The sequence below is a fragment of the Lutra lutra genome, chromosome 16 (assembly GCF_902655055.1).
Source record: "Lutra lutra chromosome 16, mLutLut1.2, whole genome shotgun sequence".
Taxonomy (NCBI): Eukaryota; Metazoa; Chordata; class Mammalia; order Carnivora; family Mustelidae; genus Lutra; species Lutra lutra.
In genome coordinates this window covers 59653368-59678887 of record NC_062293.1, presented here as the reverse complement: position 1 = coordinate 59678887, position 25520 = coordinate 59653368, and the positions used below count along the sequence as shown (strand labels likewise).

Here is a 25520-nt window from a genome sequence, read left to right as displayed (position 1 = left end):
AGCAGGCTCCCTGCTGAGCAGAAAGCCCGATGTGGGGCTCGAACCCAGGACCTGGGATCATGACCTGAGCCGAAGGCAGCAGCTTAACCCACTGAGCCACCCAGGCGCCCCTATTTTTATTTTTTTTAAAGAGTTTGTTTATTTATTTGACAGAGAGAAATCACAAATAGAGAGGCAGAGAGAGAGAGAGAGAGAGAGAGGGAAGCAGGTTCCCTGCTGAGCAGAGAGCCCGACGTAGGACTCGATCCCAGGACCCCGAGATCATGACCTGAGCCGAATGAGGCCATGATCATGACCTCAGCGGCTTAACCCACTGAGCCACCCAGGCGCCCCACACAAATCCTTTTTTCCCTGCCCCCTAAAACCATGGAAATCTTAAAACACAGGAGTAAATCTTCATTACCTTGGATCAGGCAATGGTTTCTTACAAAGGGCACCCAAAGCATATACCACGAAAGGAAACAAACCCACGTAAGTCCCTGGATCCTGGGATCGAGCCCCGCATCAGGTGCCCTGCTCGGCAGGAAGCCTGCTTCTCCCTCTCCCACTCCCCCCCCCCCCGCTTGTGTTTCCTCTCTCGCAGTGTCTCTCTCTGTCAAATAAATAAGATCTTTAAAAAAAATTTAAAACTTTCGTGCTTCAAAGGGCACCATGAAGAAAGTGAAAAGACCAGCCACGTTACGAGAGAAAACATTTTAAACTATATATCAGATAAGAGACTTGCAAGTAGAATAGAAAAGGACTCCTTAAAAACAAAATCACAGGGGCGCCTGGGTGGCTCAGTTGGTTGGGCAGCCGCCTTTGGCTTGGTCATGATCCTGGGGTCCTGGGATGGAGTCCTGCATCGGGCTCCCTGCTTGGCTGAGAGCCTGCTTCTCTCTCTCCCTCTGTCTGCTGCTCTGCCTACCTGTGTGCTCTCTGTCACATAAATAAATAAAATCTTAGAAAAAAAAACCAAAATAACAATAAAAAGATGAATAACCCAATTAAAAAATGGGCAAAATTTCTGAACAGACATCTCTCTGAGGATCTACAGTGGCCCACAAGCACACGAAAAGGTGGACATCATTACTCACAAGGGAAATTCGAACCCAAACCACACGAGCTCCTACGTCACGGCCACTAAGACAGGGACTGTCCTGAGGACGGACAATGACAAGCAATGGGAGGAGGCGGGGAAGTTGGAGCCCTTGTGCACCGCTGGGGGGATGTAAAATGGCACAGCCACTTTGGGAAACACTGTGGTGGTTCCTCAAAATGTGGGACCGAGAGTTATCACAGGACACAGCAGGGAGCTACCTGGGAGAACTGAAAACATACGTATGCACCAAAATCCGGACAAAGCAGGGCTCACAGCAGCATCAGCCCTGGCGGCCCAAGAGCAGGGATGACCTCAATGCCTGCCAACGGGCGGACGAGCCCCACGTCGGGTGTAGAGATGACTTAATAAAAAAAACCAAAAAAATAAAAAAAAGAAAAATTATTCTGAGAATAGCGCCCAGAGCACTCAATAAAGAATTCTGATTAGTGACAAGCTCCACGCTAAGAAAGCGGCCCTACGAAAATGGAAGGGAGCCCCCTAAGTGCTTTTGGTCTATTAACACATAAGGTCCTGAGCCAAACACAGAAAATGGTAAAATACAGCCACCTGGGGCACCTGGGTGACTCCAGTCATGATCCTGGAGTCCTGGGATCGAGTCCCGGGTCAGCTCCCTGCTCAGAGGGGAGTCTGCCTCTCCCTCTGACTCTCTCCCTCCTCGAGCTCTCTCTCTCTCTCTCTCAAATAAATAAAATCTTAAAAAAAGATACAACCACTTACAGGATCAAGAGTTAGGGAACTCGGTTTCTATTTTTGGCTCTGCTGCTAACAGGCTGTGTATCTGCAGGGAAGTCACCGAACCACCCTTGGTTCCCTTTCAACAAGAAGAGAAAACTTTCTGGCTCCCCGTCTGTGGCTGTAGCACGCCCGTGCACATCGCACGAAGGTGCCCCCTCCAGGCCGTGTCCTTGCCGGGTGCCGGAAGACAGCAGTGAGCAACAAGGCCTCCTTGTCCCATAAGGATGCGGTCCTGGCGGCTGCTCATGTTCCCGGGGAGACCTCCAGCCCACAGCAGGCTATTGGTTAGGTTTTTGGGGAGTCAAGAATGACACGTGGGTTCCTGACTGTGTGGGGCGGGGCACCCCAATGCCGCAGCGGTCAAGGGTCAAGTGCACTTGTGCCGTACAGGGAGCATGTAGGGCGACGGTGACTCCCGAGAGCTTCAGGACCAGAGCGCTTACAGACGCTACAACTTCAGGAAGCCTCCCGTGGACAGGAGATGTGGACAAAGATGCGAGACCATCCCACAGACACTGGAATCCCTTACTGATGAGCGCGGCTGGGAGACAGGAACCACACTCTCTCCGGGAGGCCTGCCGCTGGCAGAGCTGGGTTCTGGGGGGACTGTGCCCTCTGCTGCATGGTGTCCACTACGGTTCATCACCCCACGTGTCCGCCCATGAAGCAGCAGCTGTGGGGCTAGGGCCGTGTGTCCCACAGCCAGGCAATGCCATGGCACATACCCAGGACGTGGCTCACACGGGACAGAGGCCCCTTGGCCCGTCTCCTCCCGGCACTAGGCACGTCTCTCAGTGCACGGGTCCCCTCAAGCCCCCCTTAAAGACTTCACGGAGTCGGTGACCCCAGCTATGGCCCCAGGACCCTTCCAGCATCAGGCGCAGGCCAGGGGCCCAACAAATGTCAGTGAGTGATAGTGAGGCCCGGCACTGGGGTCCTTCCCTTGGTCACTGGCTCCGCTGGCCAGTGACTCTGGCCTTGGCTCTACGTCCCCTGCTCTGTGGGCCCTCCATCAGCTCCCAGGCCTCCCACAGCTCCTATCTGGAGGAAGGACAAGGGGGAAATGGCGAGCCGGACTGACAACCAGCAGGACACCCAGTCCGGGGCTGGGTGCCCAGCACCAGCTGACACCTTGCTTTCCCCTCCCTGAAGGCCGGGGCCGTCGAACATGGCAGTGATGAGGCTGAGATGAGGTTCAGTATGAAGGCTGGGACCACCTCCCAAGAGAAAACGCACTGCCAGTCAGCGCACGGTCAGGCCCAGGCTGTGATGCAGTTGGGGAGCGGGGGATGCTAACTAAAACTCAGGCTCTCAGGAGCAGAGGGCCAAGGCCATGGGGCAAGGCACGGACAGACTAACGTTCAGGGACCTACAAAGGGACAAGAGGACAGGAGGGCTCCAGGTTCCCTGCAGTCTAGGAGGAAAGTGGTGGGTGACAGAATGGGCAAAGGCGGGCCAGCACCTTAGGGCAGGCATGACATTTCCAGGAAGTGGCCCCAAGCTGGCAGGGCTGAACCCTGGTATCCGGTCCTGTTCCACGGACAACGGGCCTGCTCCGGTGGCCAGAGTGCCGTGGGGACACTGCCTGCAGATGGAGCCCCCGGTGGGTAAAGGGCTTTGTGAAGTTCGTCACCAATGCAAACTGTTATCGGTATCAGCCACAGCTTTTCTAAATGCCGGTCACACCAGGCCTCCTTAAACCCTGGCTCTACCTTCTAGGAGTTTCTAAGTCAGACACCAGCACAAAGAGGACAGGATGAACGCACTGACGAGTCACATGTGCCACGGCAGGACAGAGAGGTATGATGGGAAATGGACCCCCCAACTTTTCTGCTGACCTATGGGCCTTTATTTAAGATTTTATTTTTTAGGGGCGCTTGAGTAGCTCAGTGGGTTAAAGCCTCTGCCTTCGGCTCAGGTCATGATCTCAGGGTCCTGGGATCGAGCCCCGCATCGGGCTCTCTGCTCAGCAGGGAGCCTGTTTCCCCCCTCTCTCTCTGCCTGTCTTTCTGCCTGTCTCTCCCTACTTGTGATCTCTGTCTGTCAGATAAATAAATAAAATCTTTAAAAAAAAAAAAAAAAGATTTTATTTTTTAAAAGTAAGCTCTATGCCCAGCACGGGGCTCCAAGTCACAACCCCAGATCAAGAGGCATGTGCTCCTCCAAGGAGCCAGCCAGGAGCCCCTCCCCCTCCCGTGGGTCTTAGGGTTACACAATTTCAGAGCAGGAAGGGTCCGTCCACTCAGAATTCCCAAGAGATTCTAGGAGGCTCTGGAGTGGCAGGAAAGGGACTCTGTAAGGCCTGGGGAGAGGGGTGGGGGAGGGCGGGTCTGTCCTGCACTCTAGGCCCCCGTGGCACTTATGCACTGGGATGAGCCCTGACAGGTCCTGCCGCTATACACAGGGCCTAGAGGTGCCACTGTGCCCTGGACAGGAGGCGGTGCTGCAGGGGTGGGGGCAGGGTTTCACAGAAGAACCTGTGGCAGACAGAACAGACAACAGACAACAGGAAGGGGCTCTAGGGAAAGAGTGGGAAGCTGTGGTCCACAGTGGGACCCAACAAGAGCAGCACAATACAGCCCAGAGCCACGCAGCTCTCAGGCCTAGGGGAGACTGGGGAGCCTGGGGGAGTGGGCTGCCACAGCTCTGATTCTGAGAGTGGGAGGGCGCAGTGGCCCTCTGCCTACCTCCCAGAGGGAGACAACAGGCCTGGCTGCCTGAGCTTGTCCTGTGACCCCGAAAGGCCCACACAGAGAGGAAGAGGGACAAAGGCCACGTGGTACTGAGGTCCAGGCTGGAGAGGGGCCCTCACCCTCCTTGGGGCAAGACAGCAGCCTCAGAGCCACCCCCACAAGCCCAGCAGCCCAGGAGCCTACGTGCACACACAGTGGCTGCCCAGCACAGGCAGCTTGGGACCTGCCCTCGGTCCCATCACCAACCACAGGACTCCTGGGAAGCCAGGGCCAGGCAGGGATGAGGCTAAGAGGTGGGGCTGACAGCCTCCCCCACCAGTTCAGGTCTCAAGGGGACATTGCAGGGGGCAGAACCTCAGGGTGGCTGTCTAGCCATCCTTCAATGAGCGGGGAGCAGCCCCAGGCCGAGTGTGCCTGCCAGCCCAGGAGAGAGCTCCGCAGCCGCAGCCGGGTGTGCATTTGCGGGAAAGTATGCGAGTGCAAGAGGCAGAGGGGAGCAGATGAGGCGGGAGAGGCAGGAGTCTCACCCGATCACCTCCTCCTCCTGGGCCTCCTCCTCCTGGCCCGCAGAGACCACATAGCCTCCCCGGCAGGAGGCAGCTCCCTCAGGGGAGCCAGTCTGGCCCACTCGTGTGGTGCCCCCACGCCTGTGATGACCTGGGGGAGCGGGGAGTGTGTCATGGCCCCTTCCTCCCCGAGGAGGCAGGCTCCAAGCCACAGCATGTGAGGACAGGCTCCGGGTTGGGAAGGAAGCCCACCCAGGAGCGGGGCACCCAGCTCCCACCAGCTGCCCCACCCAGGAGTAAATAAAACCTCCAGAAAGTCGCTCCCCGGTTCTCTGTTCTCCACTCCCCTCCAGCCCAGCCCTTCCTCCCATGATGGGGCGGCATCAGCCCTCTGCTTCCTGGGATTCCAGTTTGGTTCAGGGGTTCGGTTCGGGTTCAGGGAAGGGCTTTCAGGCGGAAGGTGGTAACTAGAGGGCAGCGAGGGAGGGAGAAGCAGGCTCTGGGAGCCGAGGGGACAGAAGGAACCCAGAAAGGTTTGTGTGCTGGGGAGACGCAGAGTTTTTGAGCCTCTCCTCCAGAAGGGGACACACACACACACACAGACATGCACACACACGTGACCTGGACTCGCACGCACACAGAGGCAGAAACAGGTCCAGACATGACATGTGCATGAACAAAATGCCACTCTAACGGGAAGCCAGTGAGAGCAGTGGGGGGCGGGGGGTGGTGAGGGGAGTGGCCCCCTGAGCGCCCGCATGCCCAGCTTCCCCAGGGACACATGGACTGACAGACAGACAGCGGTCTCAGACAGGAGCCCAGGCAGGTGAAGCAGCCGGGCCCTCCATCCAGACGGGAGGGGAGGGAACTAGGCAGAGCCTTGTGGGGGGCTGGGATGTGAAGGGGGAGTCAGCAGCGGGAGGGAGGGAAGGAAGAGAAGGGCCAGAACACCAGCAGTGGGGTGGGTTCTAAAATGGCCACAGGCAAGGCAGGGGACAGATGGTCCCTTTCTGCCGCTGAGCTGGAGAAGTGGGGAAAGGGAAAAGAAAAAATAAATATCACCACAGTCAGGAATTTAAAAATAAACCCCAACCCCTAGAAGATAAACAGCGTGTGTCCGAGGTCCCACCTGCCTCCACAGCGCTCTGAGCAAAGAGGGGGGCAGGCTGCAGAGGACAGCCCTGGCCTGACCTCAGCCTCCTCACAGCTCAGGGGCTGTGAGGAGGTCCCAAGTCGAGGAGCGGTCTGGTCGCCCCGAAGCCACAGAACCACCCGCGGCCACAGCAACCCCTTCTGTCACCGCACGCTTGGGAAGCGCCACAGCCAATGCCCGAGCCCAGCCCTCCCGGTGTGCTTGCTCCTAGGACTGGCAAGGGCCAGGCAGTACCTGCCGACCCATTTCACAGACGAGGATCAAGGCTTCCAGTACAGCAGGGACTCTCGAGCCCCAGGCGGGTCCAAGGGGGCTTCCCGCGGTCCACGCAGCGCTGCCCCCACCCCCAGCCCCGCCCACTCCCACCCTGAGCTGCCACCTGGCCCACTCCCTGGTAACGCAGCAGCTCCCTCCCCTCGGAGCCCCGCCCACTCCCGGAGATCTCACTTGCCATCTGCGGACCAGATGCTATCCTCAGGCTCAGATCCCACCGCCTCCCAGCTGGCCTCCGCGCTGACCTCCCAGGAGGGGCTCATCTGGAGTCTGCCAACCCCACCTTGGGGTCACCTGTTTCTTGTGGGGGCGGAGGCCCAGGGCCCTGCACACCCCTGCACTTCCCTGGGCCCTTCCAACTCGCCACGCCTTTGCTCAGCGCTCTGCACCAGACCACAGCTCCAGGAGGCACCAGCGGCTCCACAGCACACACATTTGCAGGCACAAGCACACTGTTGCGACCAAGTCTTTCACTGCCTCTCTGCTAGGCTGTCTTAGGGATCAGGACCACCTTCGAAACCTGTCTGTTGAGCGAAAACAGAAATTAAAGAAAGCTGGTGTTCTTCCTTCCTCCCTAGCGCCATTGATGGTTTCTAACGCTAGTTTTGGGTTTATCTCCATTCCTCCCAAATAATCCATGACAGTCACTTAAAAGCAATGCACTATGGCAGCTGCTAGAGTGAACCCCTTTTTGTCACATGACTCGATGCCCCATAACCTATATGCGTGGTGCACCTGGGCCTCTAGAAAGTGGACTTTGTTAAAGAAGCGAACTCCTACATAGTTGAAAAAACCCAAACAAGAACATGATTCTTTTTTAAGTGGGCTCCAACATGGGGCTTGAACTCATGACCCTGAGATTAAGACCTACACATTCACTCCACCAACCAAGTCAGCCAGGCACCCCCAAACCAGACCAGTAATAAGGATCCAGACACTGTGGAAAGCCAGCAGGCAAGAAGAGATCCAGGGAAAACGTCTTGGAAGAGAAAGGAGAAAGAAGAAGGCAGAGGTTGGGCTGGGTGAGAGGGGCAGAAGGTCCTGCCCTGGAGGCAGCCGCAGGAGGGCAGGGACACCAAAGCCCAGCCTGGCTAGCGCCCCGTGTCCCTGAGACCCAGAAGGCCTGGCACTGGTTCTGAGGCCTCCATGTGATGGAGGCAAACCAGCAGGTCATTTCCTCTCTGAGAGCCCCTTCTCCTCGTCTACTCAATCCTGTCACAAGAATTCTTGGATGGGAAAACGTTTTGAAATCCACTATGTGCCACAAATTCGCACAGAGTCATTACGAAGAGACTGCCTCCTAGAGAGCAAGGGAAAACTGTCAAAAGGTGACTTATGAACACTGTTGGTGTCCCGGGGATTTAGGGTGAAGACTGGCAACACGGGAGAGGAGAAACCAGTCAAAAGCAGAACCGAGTACAGGACAGGTGAAAGATGGGGGGGCGGTGCAGATTGAATGCCCTAGAGGCAGGGCTGAGAGGAGCTGGGAGGAGGGAGGAAGGTTGTCCCTGTGGAAGGCGCGGAAGGTGGAAGGGGAGGAGGGGGAGGAGGAGAGGAGGAGGGGAGGAGGGAAAGGGGAGGAGGAAAGAGGGGGAGGGAGGAGGAGGGTGGAGGGGAAGAGGAGGATGGAGGAGGGAGAAGACGAAGACAGACGGGAGGAGACTGAACAGGAGGAAGATGAGGGAGAGGGGAGGAGGAGGAGGGAGGAGGGGGAGGCAGAGGCAGCGGCAGCAGGGCGAAGGGGGCGGGAGAGGACCGCCAGCCCTGAGTTCAGCCTGCAGACAGGGAGCTCACGGAGGAGGACAGCAGTAATCAGGGGCTGGGTAATAATAAGGCTTCTCACTGATGGGTTTCCACTGTAGCACAAACAAATCATTATACCTCATTGCCAACCTCCTCCTTGGGGGGTCAGGTGTCCGCAGATCCGGGGAAGGGACAAGGAAACCTGTGGCCTATCTCTCCCCTCACTGCTTCTGACTCTGGGCGTGGGGGTGGTGTCTGGCTGGCTCTGTGGCAGAGCCACTCCTGAATCTCGGGCTCGTGAGTTCGAGCCCCATATGGAGCAGAAAGACTACTTTTAAAAGATAGTAATAAATAAATAATAATGGTAATAATGTATATTATGTTACATATAATAATAAATATTTACTACTACTACTAAGTAATTCCAGACGGGTGGCCATCCAGGTGTGGTGAGGACACCCTCGGGAGAGATCCCCCAAGAGCGACGGGGGGCATAGAAGGAGACTTCGGAAAGGGCAGGGAGGGCAGAGGGCACAGACCTGAGTCAGGCTGCACAGCCGGGGAGGGAGAGGCCAGCAGGAAGGGGGAAGGGCTGTCTGAATCACAGACTGAGGAAGGCAAACCCAGGCTATTCTTCAAAGGGTGGGGACCAGATCTTCCTGGCCCCACCAAGGGCCAACTCAGAGCCAGTGACAGCTGCGGGGAGGGAGAGGATACAGGAGAGCTTCCTGACCAGCAGGATGGAGCCAACAGGCTCCCCCAACCCTTCCCTTGCTCTCCTGGGGAACCTTCCCTGGTGGCATTCCCGCCAGGTGGGGGGCCCAGTAAACCGGCTCATACATTCTGTCAGCCAACAGTGACAGAGCACCTGCGGGAGACATGACCATGACCACGGTGATGAACGGAGCAGAGCAGCACCCTCCCTGGCAGAGCTTATGGGAAGCAGCATTTCCGGAAGGGCTAAGGCGGGGTCCTGGCAGCACAGGGGGCCACGAGAGGCCCGCTGGGGCTACAGAAGGCTCCCGGCTCTGGGGCAGGAAAGCCTTCCATCTCTCGCCCAGGGGAGCCCGGCCACCCCAGCCCCCCGCCTGGCGTCCAGAACTGGGCCTTCGGCTAAGCACTTTGCAGCTCTCTGTACTTGAGTCCCGGATACCACTTCCTAACAAAGCCACGCGTCCCCCTCGGCCCAGCCAGAGTGAGGCCCAGGCTTTGCCCCTGGGCCCAGTACTTCCTCTGGGTGGGCCCGAGTTCCCAGCAGAGGGCGAGTTCCCAGCAGAGGGCACAGCACAAGCCTCCTGACTCAGGGGCAGGACCGACAGGAGCATCTGGTTCAGACATGAGATTTCGCAGCTGGTGTCTCTTCCAGGGACTTGGGAAACCCTTCAGGGGACAGTGGAAGGCTCTAGGGCTGTGAAAAGGAAGCCAGCCATGCTCCCACCTGGGGGCTCGGTGACTTGCCCACCCACGGCCTAGGCTGGCTACTCTTTCCCGAAAAGCACGCCAAGGAGGACAGGCTTGCCCACAGACCCCAGCAGACGCCCTTCCTGGGCCTTTGCGAAGTGCAGTCAGGCAACTCCCACCTCCAGCAAGCGGTCACCCACACGTCGTCACCACACCCGTGTAACCGTCACAGCAGCCCCATGACGTGGGCCTGGCCGTGTCGTTTGATGAAAATGAGGCACAGGGGTAGTAAAAGACCTGGCCAGCGGTCGCCCAATAAACGCTGGGAACTCAGATGTGAATCCGACTCTGTCTCCAAGGCCGGTGCTCTTAGGGGCGAGCAACAGGGAAGGCCCCATGAGTCCAGGCCCCTTCCCGTCCCCCCAGATCAGTCCTCACCTGGTCCGGTTGCTCCGGCCCTGGGCCCAGGCGGACTTGGGCAGCAGTGCCCGGAGCGCACACGGAGGTCTGTGCTTCAGACAGGCCGGGACACCTTCTTCTGAGCCTTCCCTTTAGTTCGTGTCCTTCCCAGATGCCCAGCCACAAGCTCACATCCCAGCTTCGCCCCCTAAGGTCCGTACAGAGGCGCTGCCGTTCCCCAGACAAGCCGGGATGTCACCCTGGGCCGTCCCATCCTGGCCAGCCCCCGCCCAGGCCCGTTTCCCTCCACTCCCTCCAGCCCAGCGTCCCCTGCACACTCGCCCCCCCCAATAAGTGTGCCTTTCCTCACGCGCAGGACACTGCAAGTCACGCATCTTCCCGGCTCGTGTGTTTGCAGTGCTGAGAACAGACAGCGCACCACCTAGCAGGCCCTCCGAGACGTCTGGGAAGTAAAAGGGGAGGGAAGGGGGAAGCGGGTGCACGGCAACGGCCCCCAAGGCAGGGCCGGAGCACGCAAAGGGTAAAGAAGCCGGATGAACAGTCACTGTTCTCATCCCTCATTCCGCTAGCGAGGAAGCCGGGTCCCAGAGAGACAACATGCATGCGGGAACCGAGCGATGGGCTGGAAGCTGGAACCGGGTCTTCCAGCATCGTGATGCCTCAGCCCCAGCGGCCCTGTGTCCGCAGGCCTCCTGAGGCAGCTGTCTGGGGTCGTCACCTTGACCCCATCTGAGGTCACAAGGCGGCCAGGGCAGCAGATCTGCAGAGAATGCCCCTCGAACCCCAGGCAGACCTCACGGGAGCCCTGGGCTGCAGGGGGTCTGAGAGGTGCGGCAGGGGTTAGCGTGTGAGCGCGGGGAGTCCGATGACCTACTGCAGGCCCCTTTACGACGGGAAGATGGCCCGCGTGAGCTCTGCCTTCCCCACTGGCCCTTATCCTACTTGTCCGAGTGCGGCAGTGACGACCTGACCACCTGACCCAGGCGGCGTATGCTGCCGGACCACGAGGTGACACGCAAGCCAGGCAGTGCTTCTAGGGGGTTAAGCGGAGCACAGCTTCATTCTAACATAGAGCCGTGGGGTCGGGGAAAGCAGCGCATCCAAGAAAAACCAGCAATCCCTATTCAAACCTCGCTCAAGGTAAGGGCACTGCAGGCTCTAGATGGTCGTCCGCGGGGTGGGGGGAGTAGGGCCTGGAAGCCAAGGGGAGCACAGGCAGCCTCCTCTAGGGTGCGCACAGAAGACAGACAAAAAGTCCGCAGGCTTGGGGACCCAGCACAAATACTGATCTGGGACAAAGCCCCGAACACGGACCCTAAGTCAGCATGCCCAAGCCACTGGCTCAGAGGCCCCCGTGGCCTGGGCTCCAAACAGTAAGGATGGGCCTCTCTGTGAGGGGGGTCTCCTGCCCTCCTTGTGCCCTGGACAACTCGAGTCTCAAGCCTGCCTTTCCTGTCTTTTCCCTTGAAGGACAACGAAGAAATGGCAAAAGGTGCGGCCCAAGGCAGGCCAGGAGGCCGGGCAGGCCATCTCACTGGACACCTCTACCCTAAGAAACCCAACCCAACTCCAGGTCCTGCTCTGGGTCTGCCGGGGCTGTGGGCACCCCCGATGCAGCTGACCCCGCGCCAAACCCTACAGGCCTGGAGGCCCGCGAGGGGCCCCCGAAGGGTCCTCCAGGGCTGCCCACGGCTTCCCCAAAACACCTCTAGCAGCTCACCACCCCTCCCCAGTAAGTATTTAGGCCTTCCCAGCGGCCATTCACCCCACCGGAGACACATCGGGGTGTGCCACCCACTGCCCTAACAAGAGTTGTCCGTGTCTGAACTTCCGGCACCTGGACACCCAGAATGGCCCCTACTGATACCCCAGTACACGTCTGCTGAACACCGCTGCCAGCCGGAGCAGCACCCCCACCCGCCCTGGGGACGGGGCGCACAGGAAGGACCGGGAGGGGTCAGGAGCGCAGGCTTCCGGTGGCCAGAGCTTCCGCACGGCAGTGGGGAGAGGACCTGGTGCCCCTGCCGGGCACACTTAACTTGGCGAAGATGGTAAAATTTTATGCCTATGCAACTACAGTAAAGAACTTGTTTTTTTAAAGGGAGGAACGAGACAGTCTCCTTCTTTTCCTGTGGAACAACAGAGCTCTCTTCTGAATCATTCAACTTTTTCTTCCAAACGAAATCCTCCGGGTTCTTTTTTTAATGATTTACTTATTTAATATATCTAGAGAGAGTGCAAAGCGAGCACAGGGTTGGGGCGGGGGTGGAGGGAGAGACAGAGACAATCCCAAGCCGGCTGGACGCGGGACGCGACACCGCGACCCCGCGACCCCGACATCATGACCTGAGCTGGAAAAAAACAAGAGTCGGATGCTCAACCGACTGAGGCACCCGAGTGCCCCAATCTTCTGGACTCTCGTGCAGTCTTTCCCTCCTGTCATCAGAGCTCTCTGCCCAGAAGCCCATCCCCCCAAAATCTCTATCTGTGCCGGGCACAGGCCCCGTGAAGTTTCGTTATTCCTGGCCCAGGGCCCACCAATGCCAACGTCCTCAGGGACCCAGGCTAACGTCTCACTCCCTCTTCTCAGAACATGTCCCACATGTCTGGATAAAGCCTGCCCTCTCCCGAGACCCAGATCCGGACCATGGATCCCCCAAGGGCAGAAACCACATCTCACACGGGCTGTCCACAAGGCAGGCCACACTCCCAAAGTCCCCAGATGTCGCAAGCCCAGAAACACGGACAGTGGCGCATCCCAGCGCGAGCCCACACAGGCTGCCCGCCACCAGCCTGCATTCATGACGGGAGCAGGGAGGAGACCGCGCTGCTCCAAGCACACGGTCCAGGGCGGCAGGCACGCCGCGCCCTCGCCCCCACATGGCCCTGCGCACGCCCTGCCCCCCAGAACCGGCCCACGGCTCAGGCGCCGACATGCTCTGGCTGTGCGGTGAGTCAGACCTGAGTCTGACTCCGAGATGTGCTGCGTCCTGGCTGGCCCACTCTAGACGAGGTCCAGGACTCCCCACCTTCTGCAAGCTTGGCTACTCCACCTTGAAAGGGAGGAGATGGCCCGCTGGTAAGGGCTACCGGAAGGGCGGGCGAGCGTCTGTAAGCGCAGGAGCTACCACAAGTGCCCCTCACTGTTCTTATTCGGACCCCAAAACCCCTCTGTGATTCCGACCCCAAAACCCCTTCTGTTAAAACAGAAATGACAGATCAGAACTGACAGGAGAGAACAGGGGCTCACTGGGAGTCCGAAGGACAAAGGAACAAACAGCAGGGCCACCTGCTGCCTGTCCCCCCCCAACCCAGTGCTGTCCGACACGCGGGCCCGAGGTGGTTTCCAGAGAGAGACCTTGCTTGGGTCAGAGGACCGTGGCGTCTCCACGCCCTGGGGGGGGGGCATAAGAACAAGAGCCCACCACGCTCTGCTCTAAGCCAGGTTGAGAGGCAGTGAGAAGAGATGGCAGCCCTGTCCCTGGGCTTCACCCGCTTGTCCCCATCGCTGCTCTACCCCCCACCCCTCACCCACCCCCAAAGTGTACCCACGCAAGCTGCCTTCCTCCCTGTGTGATCTGAGTCATGGTGCTCGTTCTCCACACCTCTGCCTTCCAGGAGCCAAGCTGAGAGTGCAAAGACCTGAGCAGAGAGAAGCGTGTGCTGGCCTCCCCTGCCAGACCCCGGGGCACACCCGCTTCTGCCCGCTGGTGCTCGGCTGTGGGGCACTCCCGCCTATCTCCCTGAAGACTCCTTCCCCAGCCACGCAGAATTAAAAACCAAGTACTCTGTGCTTCAGCCACCTTCTCGGAAGTGTGCCTTGAAAGAAGAGCGGGCGGGTGGTAAGGAGAGAACACACGAACCGTCTTCCTTCCAGTCTGCCTGGAGCCTGCCCGCTTTACCCTGGGAGGCGAGCTTGCAGACGCACACGAGCTGTCAGGACAGGCAGGTGCCAGGCGCCGAGCCCATGCACAGCCCGCACTCCCCTCCCTACCCAGAGCCTGGACCGGAGGGGACTTCACCAGACCCCTCCCAGGCGGCCCCGCCAGCAGCCCGGGTGGAAACGGGATTCTCCCCTGTGCTGCCCACACTCGGGGCATGAATGTCCACGGTCGCCCTGCACAGTGACCGCTACATGGCCCTGCCCAGCATTTCTGGACAGCCCCCAGAGGGAGGACGGTGCCTCCTTGGCCAAGGACGGCTGCGTAAGGGACCCGTCCACTAAGGGACCTGCACAGGACACGCAGGCCATGCTTCGCTGCCCGTAGATCCCATCTAGAGGGAGAGGACAGGCCACAGCAAGGCTCGGAGCCACATCTCCCGCAAAGCGAGTGCTTATTGGAGCCCTACTACGCCCTCTGTGAGGGATCAGCAGGGAGGAAGGGTCACGGTCACGGTCCCGATCCCTGAGGAAGCACTGGAACAGACAAGACCATAAAACAACATTCGGTGTGAGGAGGGAGGTATCCAAATGCTGAATTACAGGGTCTGTGAGAAGAAGGTGACCCGTGAGGGCCGGCATGGTCAGGAGAGGCTTCTGGGAGGAAGGAGAAACTTGGGTGGCCTGAAGGAGGTGGCCTTCTCATACTGCAGCCCTGCTGGTCCTCCGTCTGTGCCCCACAGCTCGCTGTTCAGGGACAAGTCCTCTAGACCGCTGCTTCCGGGAGCAGCTCAGTAGCACAAGCCCCCCCCCCCCCCCCAGTCCTCGCCTCCAACAGTTCCCACTGGAGGAGGGCACGAGGACCCCCAGTCTCCCCCAGAAGACCAGCCCCAGACCTGCTCCCAAGAGGCCTTCTCGTCCCACAGGCCAGGAAACAGAGCGGCTTCCCTGCAGCCCAGACCCCAGGTGTGGGGGGCTCTGGGTGCCAGGGACTCTGGGTGCTGGGGTGCCGGGGGCTCCAGGTGCGGGGGGGCTCCGGGGTGCCAGGGCTTCAGGGTGGGCCCTGCAGACTGTCCTGCTGTGGGGACATTCACTTCCTAGCTGAGTCCGAGGTCTAACCACCTCTGCTGTCCAAGGCCTTCTGGCCTCCTTCCTCACCAGCTACCCCGTGTTTCCTGGGCAGAGTCCCCTCCTTGCCATCCTCCATTCATCCCTCTCTGGCCACTACGGCTCCTTCCACAGGCTGTGCCACCAACCAGTCTCTCTAGGGCCCGCCCTCCTGACACCACAGATTCATTCTCCTGGCCTCTGTCTCCTTCAAGAAGGCCAAGACTGGCTTCCCCAGCCCTGCTTCATTCCAAATGTGCAAAACCAGAACAGTCCCCCTGCACTCACCCTCTACTTGCACACAGTGCGAACGGAGACTCTCGTCCACTTCTACGCAGCATCTCCTGAAGCTGTGGGAGGAATCCCACGGCCCACAGATGTGAGAGCAGGAGCCAGGCCCAGGGCTGGGCCGGCCTGTGCTTATTCCTGGGAGCCGTGCCGACCTCGCAGCCCGGCCGGTGCTCAGGCTCGCGGCCACTGTGACACCCCCACCCCCGCGCAGGTGCCCGTGTGAGCAGATGGGAATGTGAATGAGCCGGATGGTAGTAACCATTTTGCTATGTACACGCACGAACAAACACAACCTGCCACGTGCCTTGGGCATACGCCTTTATCACAAACCTGAGATAACCCGCCTAGTGATAACCCTTGTCCCTCACGCCCCTGCTCCAGAAACGAGCACACTCCCCCACTCTCTGCAGTGCGGTTCACGGGGACGACCCCACACGCAGACCCGCCCCCCAATAAGCAAACAGGAGGGTCGCCTGAGTCATATGCCCTTCCCACATACACTCCTTTACCCTTCACAACAAAGTCCCTTGCTCCTCCCACAGGAAGGTTCCGAAGAAATCCTTCTGGACATTAAGCCTGGAGTTCCCAACCCAGCCTCAGGCTGGGGCACTGGTTGTTGAGTAAACGCTCCACCCCAAGCACGGCCCCATTCCGGGGTGTCCCGATTCTGGCTGTCACAGAACTCTTCCCGCTGGCCCTACTCTACCTGGTATCTCTGTGGCAACGCCAGCTCGGTCTCTGGACATGCAATCTGCTTCTCTCGTTGACCAACCAAATACTCTCGTCTTGTGAAAAGCCGAGTGGTTCTTGCTACAGGTGCTCACGGGTACTGGTCTTCCGCCGCAGTCTTTTCCACGGGCGTCAATTGGACATGTAACCATACACACGTATGTCGGAGTATTTTGTTAATGTCTCCCCCCATGCCTAGCCTGCAGGAAAACCCAGTCTATCTCGCTCATCAATGTGCCCTCTGTGCCTAGTTCCAGATCTTTCTGCAACTCAACAGGAAGCCTAGCCACAGTTAACAAGCACGTCCTCAGGCTGTCGGGGGCTGGACTGAAAACCACTGCGGCTCCCTGGGTCACTGCAATCCCATCTCTTTCCTCTCTCCTCCATGGACCATTCCCTATCCTTAGAAAGAATGAAAAGCCTCAGTTGGGCTCTCGAGGAGCTTCCTGTGGAGGGGAGAATCGGGGCTGGTGAGGAGGACAATGGCAGGGAGAACAGGAGAAGGAAAGAATGGGCATGGGCCCACGTCTGCTACCGAGAAAAGCTGGCATCTCCCTATGTTCTGGGGCATTCAGGAAACACTGTGAAAGGTGACTTATGAACCTGACTACTTTTTGTTCAACTTCTGCAACCTGGGAGAGACGGAGGGAGTTGGAGGTATGAAGTGGGCACTCGAGGAGGAGAAAGGACCCAGCACCAGATTTCAAGATGACTGAAGACAGGACAACAGAAAATCGGTATAATTCATAGGAATCGGATTGAATAAAAACTTCCGGGGCACCTGGGTGGCTCAGTCGGTTAAGCGTCTGCCTTCGGCTCGGGTCATGATCTCGGGGTCCTGGGATCGAGCCCCTCATCGGGCTCTCTGCTCGGTGGGGAGTCTGCTTCTCCCTCTCCCACTCCCCCTACTAGTGTTCCCTCTCTCTCTCTGTCTCTCTCTGTCAAATAAGTCAATAAATAAAATCTTAAAAAAACAAACAAAAAAGCAAAAAAAAAAAAAAATTTCCCGACCTCGAGGATGCCAGGGTGTTGAGGAGCTCAGCAACAGTTAAGAAAGGGGGAGATTGGCAGGCGCCCAGGTGGCCCTGTCGACTAAGGTCCGCCTCCCGGTTCTGGCTCAGAACATGACGGCATGAGCGGTGGGATGGAGCCCCAGGGCAGACTCCCTGCTCCACCGGGGGGTCTGCCTGAAGCTCCTCCCCCTCTGCTCCCCAGTCTCTCTAAAATAACTAAATAAATCTTAAAAACAAACAAACAAACAAAAGGAAGGCAGGAAGGCAGGGGCAGCCTGGGCTTGCACACGCACGTCTAGGCAGCTGTGCCGGGGCTCGACGCCACAGCCCGGCGCAGCACCCAGCCCGACGAGACACCCTCCCCACAGCACCCAGAACCTGCCCGTGCTGGGTGACCTCCGCATTCCTCACTTATAGACCCAGGCCTGGGCACATGCTTGTGAAGAGCGGCTGCATGCTTCCTGCCATCTTGTCCCCAAAACGACAGGGGAGGACACTCCACATCCAAGCGGGGCAGCTGCCCCATGTGAGGCACTGAGTCCCGAGTCGAAGGAACGGAGGCCGGCTCTGACGTCAGCGTTCCACACAGCCCAGTGTTCGCAGGGTCCCACGGCCGGCTCTGATGTCAGTGTTCCACACGGAACGCTATGGAACGTTCCGTGTGGACGTTCGGCCAGCTCCCCTGCAGACCCATCTTCCTGCTGTCTTCACCATCGAAAGCTCGCTTTTCCACACACCGTTTCCATCTGCCCATCTCTCAGGATCAGGGCAATCTGTTCCATCGGACAGCGGAGAGTTAGGGGTGTCCTCTGTGCGGGGCGGATGGGCAAACAGCTGGCTTTGCCAGGTTCCCTGTCCCCTTCTTTCCATTGTTCTGCCCAAGCGGCCCTGCACCTCACTGCCCCTCCTCTGCCCCCCATGGTTCTCTGGGGGTCACTACCGGACACCCCTCCTTCTGCCGCAGGTCAGGCTTCCCACGGCTGCCCGAGGCAGGTGCCATCAGCAGCTGCACGGTGAGCCGCCCAGAGCTGCCGGCCCTCCCAGCGATGCTGGCCCCACAGCCTCCTGCGGGCGCCAGGGACGGCAAGAGCCTTCTCCAAAGAACAGACACGACAACACAAAATCATTAGGAAAGGGCCATCTTGTCTGCATGACGACGCGGCAAAAGTCCCTCCTGACCGGGTGCCGCGACGGGATCTTAACACCGTGATCCCGAGCGCGGCTCCACGGTTTCAAGGACACTGCGGCCTGAAACTTTGAGCTGCCCAGACGGCGGAGAGAAGCTGTTTGATTTATGAAGTGGGTCAACCGAGAAGAGCGACGCAAAAGGAAAGAGGTCAGCCCGGGATCTGCTCCCTCCTTGTCACGTCGGGTTTACGGATGCTTCTCCTTTAGCAGGAAGCCAAGAGCCACGAGTTGGAAGATTGTCCTGGAACATCACCGAGCTTGGACACAGGGAAGTCTGAAAGAAGTCCACGTTTTCTCTTGGATGTCCTCAGTTTACTTCAAGGGCATCATACACAGATGGAGGCTTCCAGAACTCCGTTTACCACCAGACAAGGTCTGATTCCACACACAAGTCAGAAGAGAGATTCTCAATCGTGGGTTCATACAATAGAGGCAGGAGGACGTGGAACCGCACATTGACTGGACGTTCTCTGAGCAAGCACCGTGCGGAGAGCACACCCGTGTCATCACACGCGTCTATTCAACGAACACTGAGCCCGCGTCATGTCCGAAACACCGACAGACAGCGGCAGGCAAAAATGAGCCAAACGGTCCAAATCCTGGCTCCTGCTGACCTCACGTTCCCGTCGAGGCACAGAGAAACAAGGGTATCCGTCCGCCGTTGGTGAATACGACCAAGCAGAAGAAAGCCACTGGATGGATGCTAGAGAAAACCTCCCGAGAAACGCGGCGGGAGGACCGGGGCTGCATCAGAGGCAGCTGCGCTGGACGGCGTCTCTGACTGCCGTCTGGTGACAGGAGCAGCACACGGTCCCGTGTGCCCCGTGCAGGACGGGGAGATGCACGGCGCTCTAAGACCCACACCGCGACTCTCGCCCCACAGAGCAGGGAGGAAGGGCTCTCCCCGGACTCTGACAAGGTTCCACCGCGAGCGAGAAAGCTGGGACGTGAACTCAGGAGTGCACAGCCCCGCGCTCCTGGGCTGGGAGAGAAATGGAGCCTCAGAGGTCAAGTGCTCCCGGGCTCACAAAGTGGCAGGCCCGCGGGCCTTTCCATGCAGGGCAAGAGCTGAGTGCCATTCAGTCTGACCCCCTATGGGACTATTACTCTCATCACGGGCTGAAAACCGAGCCTTCCTCTGAAATGAGGAGAAAGACGATGTGGGCTCTGCAAGGCCAGCTAGTAAGTGAACATGTCCCACTCTTGTCCCCCCCAGCCCCCCAGGCCCCCAACACAAGATGCCGTAGGAGAAGGAAACAGGCTTTGCTACTCATTCTCCTGGCTGCCGGTTCCCAGTGGAGAACAGACAGGCGCAGAACAGGAAGATGAGTGAGCCGCTGCTCCCCAGGGCCACACGGCTCTGGAGGTGGAGCGGAGGGGACAGGCACTGAGAAAAGGTCAGCAGCAAGGAGAAAGGAGGCCCTCCCTAGCCCCATTTCAAAGAAAGCACAGCCCTCCGTCCTAACATGCAGTGGCTGGGTGGTGGCGGGGTGAGGGGACAGGGAGGGGGATGGGGAGTGCTTCCTTGAGAAGCAGGGGGCAGGAAAGACAGATGCCCTGGGAGCAGGTCTGAGGCATTCCTGATGGGAGGGAGAGGAGAAGGAGGCTTCTGCTTCTAGCACAGAAGTCCAGAAAGGAAATACCACAGCCAAGGTCAGAGGGTGTTTGCAGAATTGCTGGAAATCCCAGGCTGGGGAGTCCAGGCAAGAGAGTGGAGGATTCAAGGAAAGGAGAAGCCGGAGCAGACTTCCACATGATTTCAACCGAAGGTCACGGTTTGGACCCTCCCGTTTTATTGTACGTCAACCCCCACAGCCACAGGGACCCGTGACCAGGGTTAATCAACTACCAAGGTGGGAAGGGAAGACAGGGGTTCTTCTAGGAGCAGAGCACATTAAGGGGAGCCGGGAATTCCATCGTATCATACCCCACCAGACCCTCTGCCCACCAACACACACACACACACACACACACACACACACTGAATGAAATTTCAACGCAGTGTCTCCCTCCCAGCAACTTATCAACTTATCACCTTGTCTCCAGCAAGCCAGGTCTCCTGGCCCAACACAGCACCAAACAAATTATCCTCTGTCAAGAAAAACTGTGTCACCTAGAGAAACCCAATTAACGACATGACTCTGTTCTCCTCAATTTCCCTCTCCCCCTCCCAGCGTATCCGGGGCACCGGTGTGGCTGACCCCCTTTTCCCACTACTGGCCACGTTCCCTGGTTGACTCCAAAGCCAGACGGATGAAACAGGGGCCTCGGGAGAAGCCGACCGAGCGACGAGCGACGGGGTATCCTGCTGCCCCCCACACCCTGGCCTGTGGCAGAAGCCCCACGGACACAGCAAGAACACAGCACCTGGGCGGACAGTCCCTGGAGGGTTCACCTTGAAGTCCTACGCTGCTCCTCAAGCGGCACTCTGCTGAGAGCTCCCAAATGGGGGCGGCACGTGCCCCGGGATGGACAATAAATAGGTGTTTCCAAGAAATCCCTGCCGTGGTTGTTTCCTCCGACCCCCTTTCCTGATGGGCCCCTCCCCCGAGAGACCTCCATTACCTCCCCCCGCCCCACCCCCGCTGCTCTCCCAGGCTCCCCAGACCGCCGGCAGCGTGTGTCCCGGCGAGTCCATACACTCGAACGTCCTCCCGGCGGCCGCGCCGGGGCCTCGCGCGCGGACCAGCCCCCTGCCCCCGCCCCGCAGCGCTGCCGAGGGGGCCGTGCGAGCCGCAGGGACCCTGAGACCGGAAATGCCTGGTTCTGGACGGCTGCGCCGAAACGCAAGAAGAGGCGCGCGGAGAGCCGAGCCCGGGGACCAGGGCGACCGCAGCAGGCGCGGGGTGCAAGGGGAGGGCCGAAATGCCGGCCAGGGGAGAGGGGCATCCAGGGGTGGGCGAGCAGGGGGAGCTGTCAGGGCAGGGGCAAAGTCAAAACCCGAGGCGCCGAGAGCGAGAAGGAGGAGGAGGAGGAGTAGAAGGAAGGAGACACAAGTAAGGGCAAGGCTGGCAAGAGGCCCGGACGAGGGAGGGGGGCCGGGGAGGGGCGCCGGCGGCGAGACTCTGCAGGTGGCGGGGCTGGGGCAGCGGGGTGGGGGAAGGGGGTCCGGGGCCCGCGTGCAGCCAGAGGTGGCCGGGGAGTGTGGGGGCGGGGCAGCACAGGGCGGGGACCGACCCGGCTCCCGGAATCTGCAGCGCGTGCACGGAGAAGGGGAGCCGAGGGCGGGGGCCCCGCAGCGGCGGGCGCCAGGGCGACGAGCGGGGGGCGCCGGGGTCGGCGGAGGGGCGCCCGGGGGTCACGTGAGGCGGGCGGCCGCGGCGCTCCCCGGCGGCGGGGGGGGGGGGGGCAGGAACCGGGGCGAGGCTGGGGGCGGCGCGCTCACCCGCAGGGCGGACAGGTCGATGTCGTCCAGGCTGCGGGCGGGGGCTGGGTCGCCCATGGCCTCCGCGGGCAGCCGGGCCCCGGGGCCGCTCACGCTCCGGCTCGGTTATTCCGCTGCCGCCGTCGCCGCTTCTCCCCCATCGGGGGATCCCGGGGGCGGACTCCGCCGCGCCTCCCCCGGAGGACGCGGAGGGGGAGGGCCGGCGGGAGGACCGACCCACCGACTGACAGGAGCAAGCGCCCGGAGCCCGCAACCCGAGCCTCCCGCCGCTCCTGCGCAGGCGCGGAGTGGCCGCGCGCCGGGAGGGTGGACGAGGGAACGTGACGCGGGCGCGCCGGGTTCCCCTCCCCCTCGGCGCGGACACCTGCGCGCAGGCGCAGGAGAGAGCGCGAGCGCGGAAGGCGCGCTCGAGGGCCGAGCGACCGCGCGAGCCTGGCAGGCAGAAGTGGGCGGTGGCCGGGCGGCCGCGGAGCGCGCCCACCGGCCGGCGCGCGTGCGCACACGCGTTTCCTTCCCTTCCCCTGTTTTGCCCTTTCTCTCCCCCATTTCCTTCTTCGCTCTCCTTTGACGCTTTTCCTTCCCATTCCCTCCTCTTTCGCGTGCCCCGCTGCCAATCAAGCTACCCACCTCTATTTGCGGGGGCAGGGGGGCGGGGCCCAACCCCCCATTACTAGGGGGGTTGTTATGGTAACTCCCCACGCGAGGGCTGGGTGGCCTCTAGATAGGATGGGCTGTCCACCCACCTAATTGCCATGGCAACGGCGGATCCACCGAGGGAGGGGCCTCGGGCTGAGAATTTGGCTAGAGAAACCACGTGGGAGTTGGGCGGGGGCGCCGGGAGCCTCGCGGGTGGGCCATTTACCCCCTTACCTGGCTGGAGTCGGGAGTGTTGCAGGGGGGACCCGAGATCTCAAGACGGGAATCCTCCCGCACACCTTTGTCTCTGCACAAAGGCTCTGTTTCAGCAATTACTCATTGACCGATCACCGGAGCCGCGCGTGGGGTAAGAGGTGGCCCCAAGAGGCGGAGGAACCTATGTCCAGCCCCTCCAGATCTTGCATGGGTCACCTTTGTCTAGTGTGCGCGCAGCACCCACAGCCGTTAGCCTCACTGGAGCCTGGGTGACGCTATGAGAAGAACCAGGAGTCATGTTCTGCCACTGTCATGCTGTGTGACCTTGAGCAAGTTGCTTTGCTTCTCTGGGCTTTTCTTTCCCTGCGAAGTTGAGGAACAAGGCTGTTTGCTCCCCGAGATCACTTCCAGCAGTACGGTCTCCGAAAGACCCCACAGCCCATCTTAATGCAAACATCGCTTAGCAGAGTTTGAATGAAAAGTCCTTAGAAAGGGGATAACACCCTCCTTTCTGGATCCTTTAACACATTTGGATGTACGTCCCGCTTTGCTACCCTCCCCTCCTGTTTGCCTTGCCCTTGTCCACGCCACAATCCCCGCTTACCTCCATCACTCTCTATCAGCCACCTACTTGGTCTCCCTGCCTGGACCCCCCTAAGTCAGTTCTCCATACCCACAGTGATTTTTCGAAAACTCAAATCTGATGTTCAGTGTCCTGTTTGAGACCCTTCACTGCGCCCCTACTTTTGAATCAAGTATGGCATCGAAGACCCTTTGATTCTGCCTGCTTCTCCTGCACTGTTTTCAACACTCTGCCATCCGATCTCACATGTTCTACCCATAGTGAAATCTACTCACAGCGGCTGGAACCCAGCTCTGGCTCCTTCAGCCTGCACACCTGCTGTTTCTCCCTGAATATTCTGATCACGCCCACTCTGCCTACGCCTTGCTTTGCCCTACATATCTAAATCACCGCCTCCGTGAAGCCTTCCTTGATGTGCCAAGACTCAGTCAAACTCTTCTGTTTTAACTGCCTGGTTTAAACCCATGGTGACACTGGAGTCTTTGAATTGTAAATGTCTGTCGCATCTCCATAAAGGCAGGAATCATGACAGCCTTGTTCAGTGTGGGTCTTGGCGCCCATTAGAGGTTCAGTAACATGTTAAGTGAATGAAGGCATCTGTCCTTTGGGCAGACACTGGATATATGGTAATGCAAGATCAAGTCCATGGGATAGCAGGAAAAAATAGAATTTGAAGTTAGTCCTTTGGGCAAGTCAATCTCTGAGGTTCAATTCTATCATCTATGAAATAGAGAATAGATTAGGATAAAATTAGATATGTAAAGCACTTGGCATACACTAGGTCCTCAATACATTTGCTTATGCCTGCCTCATAGGCAGTGTTTAATAGAGATACTGAGGGGTGCTTGGGTGGCTCAGTCGGTTAAGCATCTGCCTTTGGCTCAGGTCATGATCCCGGGGTCCTGGGATCAAGTCCTGCTTTGGGCTACCTGCTCAGCGGGGAGTCTGCATCTCCCTTCTGTCTGCCTGCTGCTCCCTCTGCTTGTGCTCTCTCTCTCTCAAATGAATAAAATCTTTCAAAAAAAAAATAAAGAGATACTGAATCAATGAGTGAGCTGATGAAGACAGCAGGGATAGTTTAGTCCCCCAGACTTCAGGGGTTTGCAGATAGACCGACAAGACAGTTCGAAGCAGAAGCCCTCCCAGCCCCAACCCAGCTCGGGACACCTGCTGTCTCCACCATCCCCCTCCACCGTTAATGAGGTAACGGTCCCCTTGGGAAAGAGGCACTTACTACTGGCAATGAGGCTAATTAGCAGGATGCCAATTAGCACCAGGGGACCGCTGTATGTGGGAGGGGGGATTTATTTTTTTTTAAGATTTTATTTATTTATTTGTCAGAAAGAGAGAGCACAACAGGGGGAGCAGCAGGCAGAAGGAGAGGGAGAAGCAGGCTCCCCAATGAGCAAAGTGCCTGATGCCCATTGATCCCAGGACCCTGGGATCGTGACCTGAGCTGAAGGCAGACGCTAACTGAAAGAGCCACCCAGGTATCCCATGGGAGGGGGGATTTCTTGTGTGCAAGTGGCTTCTTCAGAGGAAAGTGTGGCTGGGCTCAAAGCATGGGAGCAAGGCGGCGGCATCCCCCCTCTCCCCATTGTCATCCACCGCACATCCCTCTTCGAGGAAGCCTTCCCAAACTCTTCCCTCTGCTCCCCTCCATCTCTCCCTGCTCCTGTGGTCAATTCTCAGACTGGGGAGCGAGGCTGAGGGACTGACGGGCAAAAGCCAGGACCCGTGCTAAACTTTTTCCTAATTGTGAAATAGTCCAGATTCATAGAAAGATAGGAACATGTGTATAAAAGGCAAGTTCATCTACCCACCACTCAGCTTAAGAAAGAAATGCCAGCAGGCGCCTGGGTGGCTCAGTGGGTTAAAGCCACTGCCTTCGGCTCAGGTCATGATCCCAGGGTCCTGGGATCGAGTCCCGCGTCGGGCTCTCTGCTCAGCAGGGAGCCTGCTTCCCTCTCTCTCTCTCTGCCTGCCTCTGTCTACTGTGATCTCTCTCTGTCAAATAAATAAATAAAATCTTAAAAAAAAAAAAAAAGAAAGAAAGAAATGCCAGCAATTCAGGTGAAGAACTCTCTGTTATGTCATTCTGTCAGCCCCTTCCCTCTGCCTGCCCTGGGAGGTCACCCTCCTCATCTCGGTGCGGGTTCCACTCCCTCACAGACCATACCGTTTACCAGCAGACCTCGTTTTTTGGTTGCATACTTTCCGAATGGAAGGTTTGTGGCAACCCAGTGTTGGGCGAGTCTATTGGCACCATTTTCCCAACAGCATTTGCTCACTTCCCGTTTGTGTCACATTTTTGTTAATTCTCCCAATATTTCAAACTTTTTCATCATTGTTATATTTGCTATGGTGATCTGCAGTCAGTGATTATGACTCACCAAAAGCTCAAGCGATGTTTAGCATTTTTTAGCTCTATTTTTTATTTATTTTTATCTTTTTAAAGTTTATTGA

General features: G+C 58.6%; 1 protein-coding gene across 12 annotated transcripts in view; it reads right to left on the bottom strand.

Annotated features, from left to right (window-relative positions):
- MINK1 (misshapen like kinase 1) overlaps positions 1-21918 on the bottom strand; it is a 42963-nt gene extending 21045 nt beyond the window's left edge. For 4 of the 12 annotated variants that reach the window (XM_047707166.1, XM_047707167.1, XM_047707171.1 and 1 more), the window contains exon 1: positions 21620-21913. In XM_047707166.1, the coding sequence (XP_047563122.1) occupies positions 21620-21676 (57 nt within the window). In that variant the 5' untranslated portion in view covers positions 21677-21913. Of the gene's footprint in view, positions 1-21619 lie in introns of all 12 variants that reach the window. The other 8 variants (XM_047707160.1, XM_047707165.1, XM_047707161.1 and 5 more) reach the window with 5 other exon arrangements.
- Between the last annotated feature and the right edge of the window lie 3602 nt (positions 21919-25520).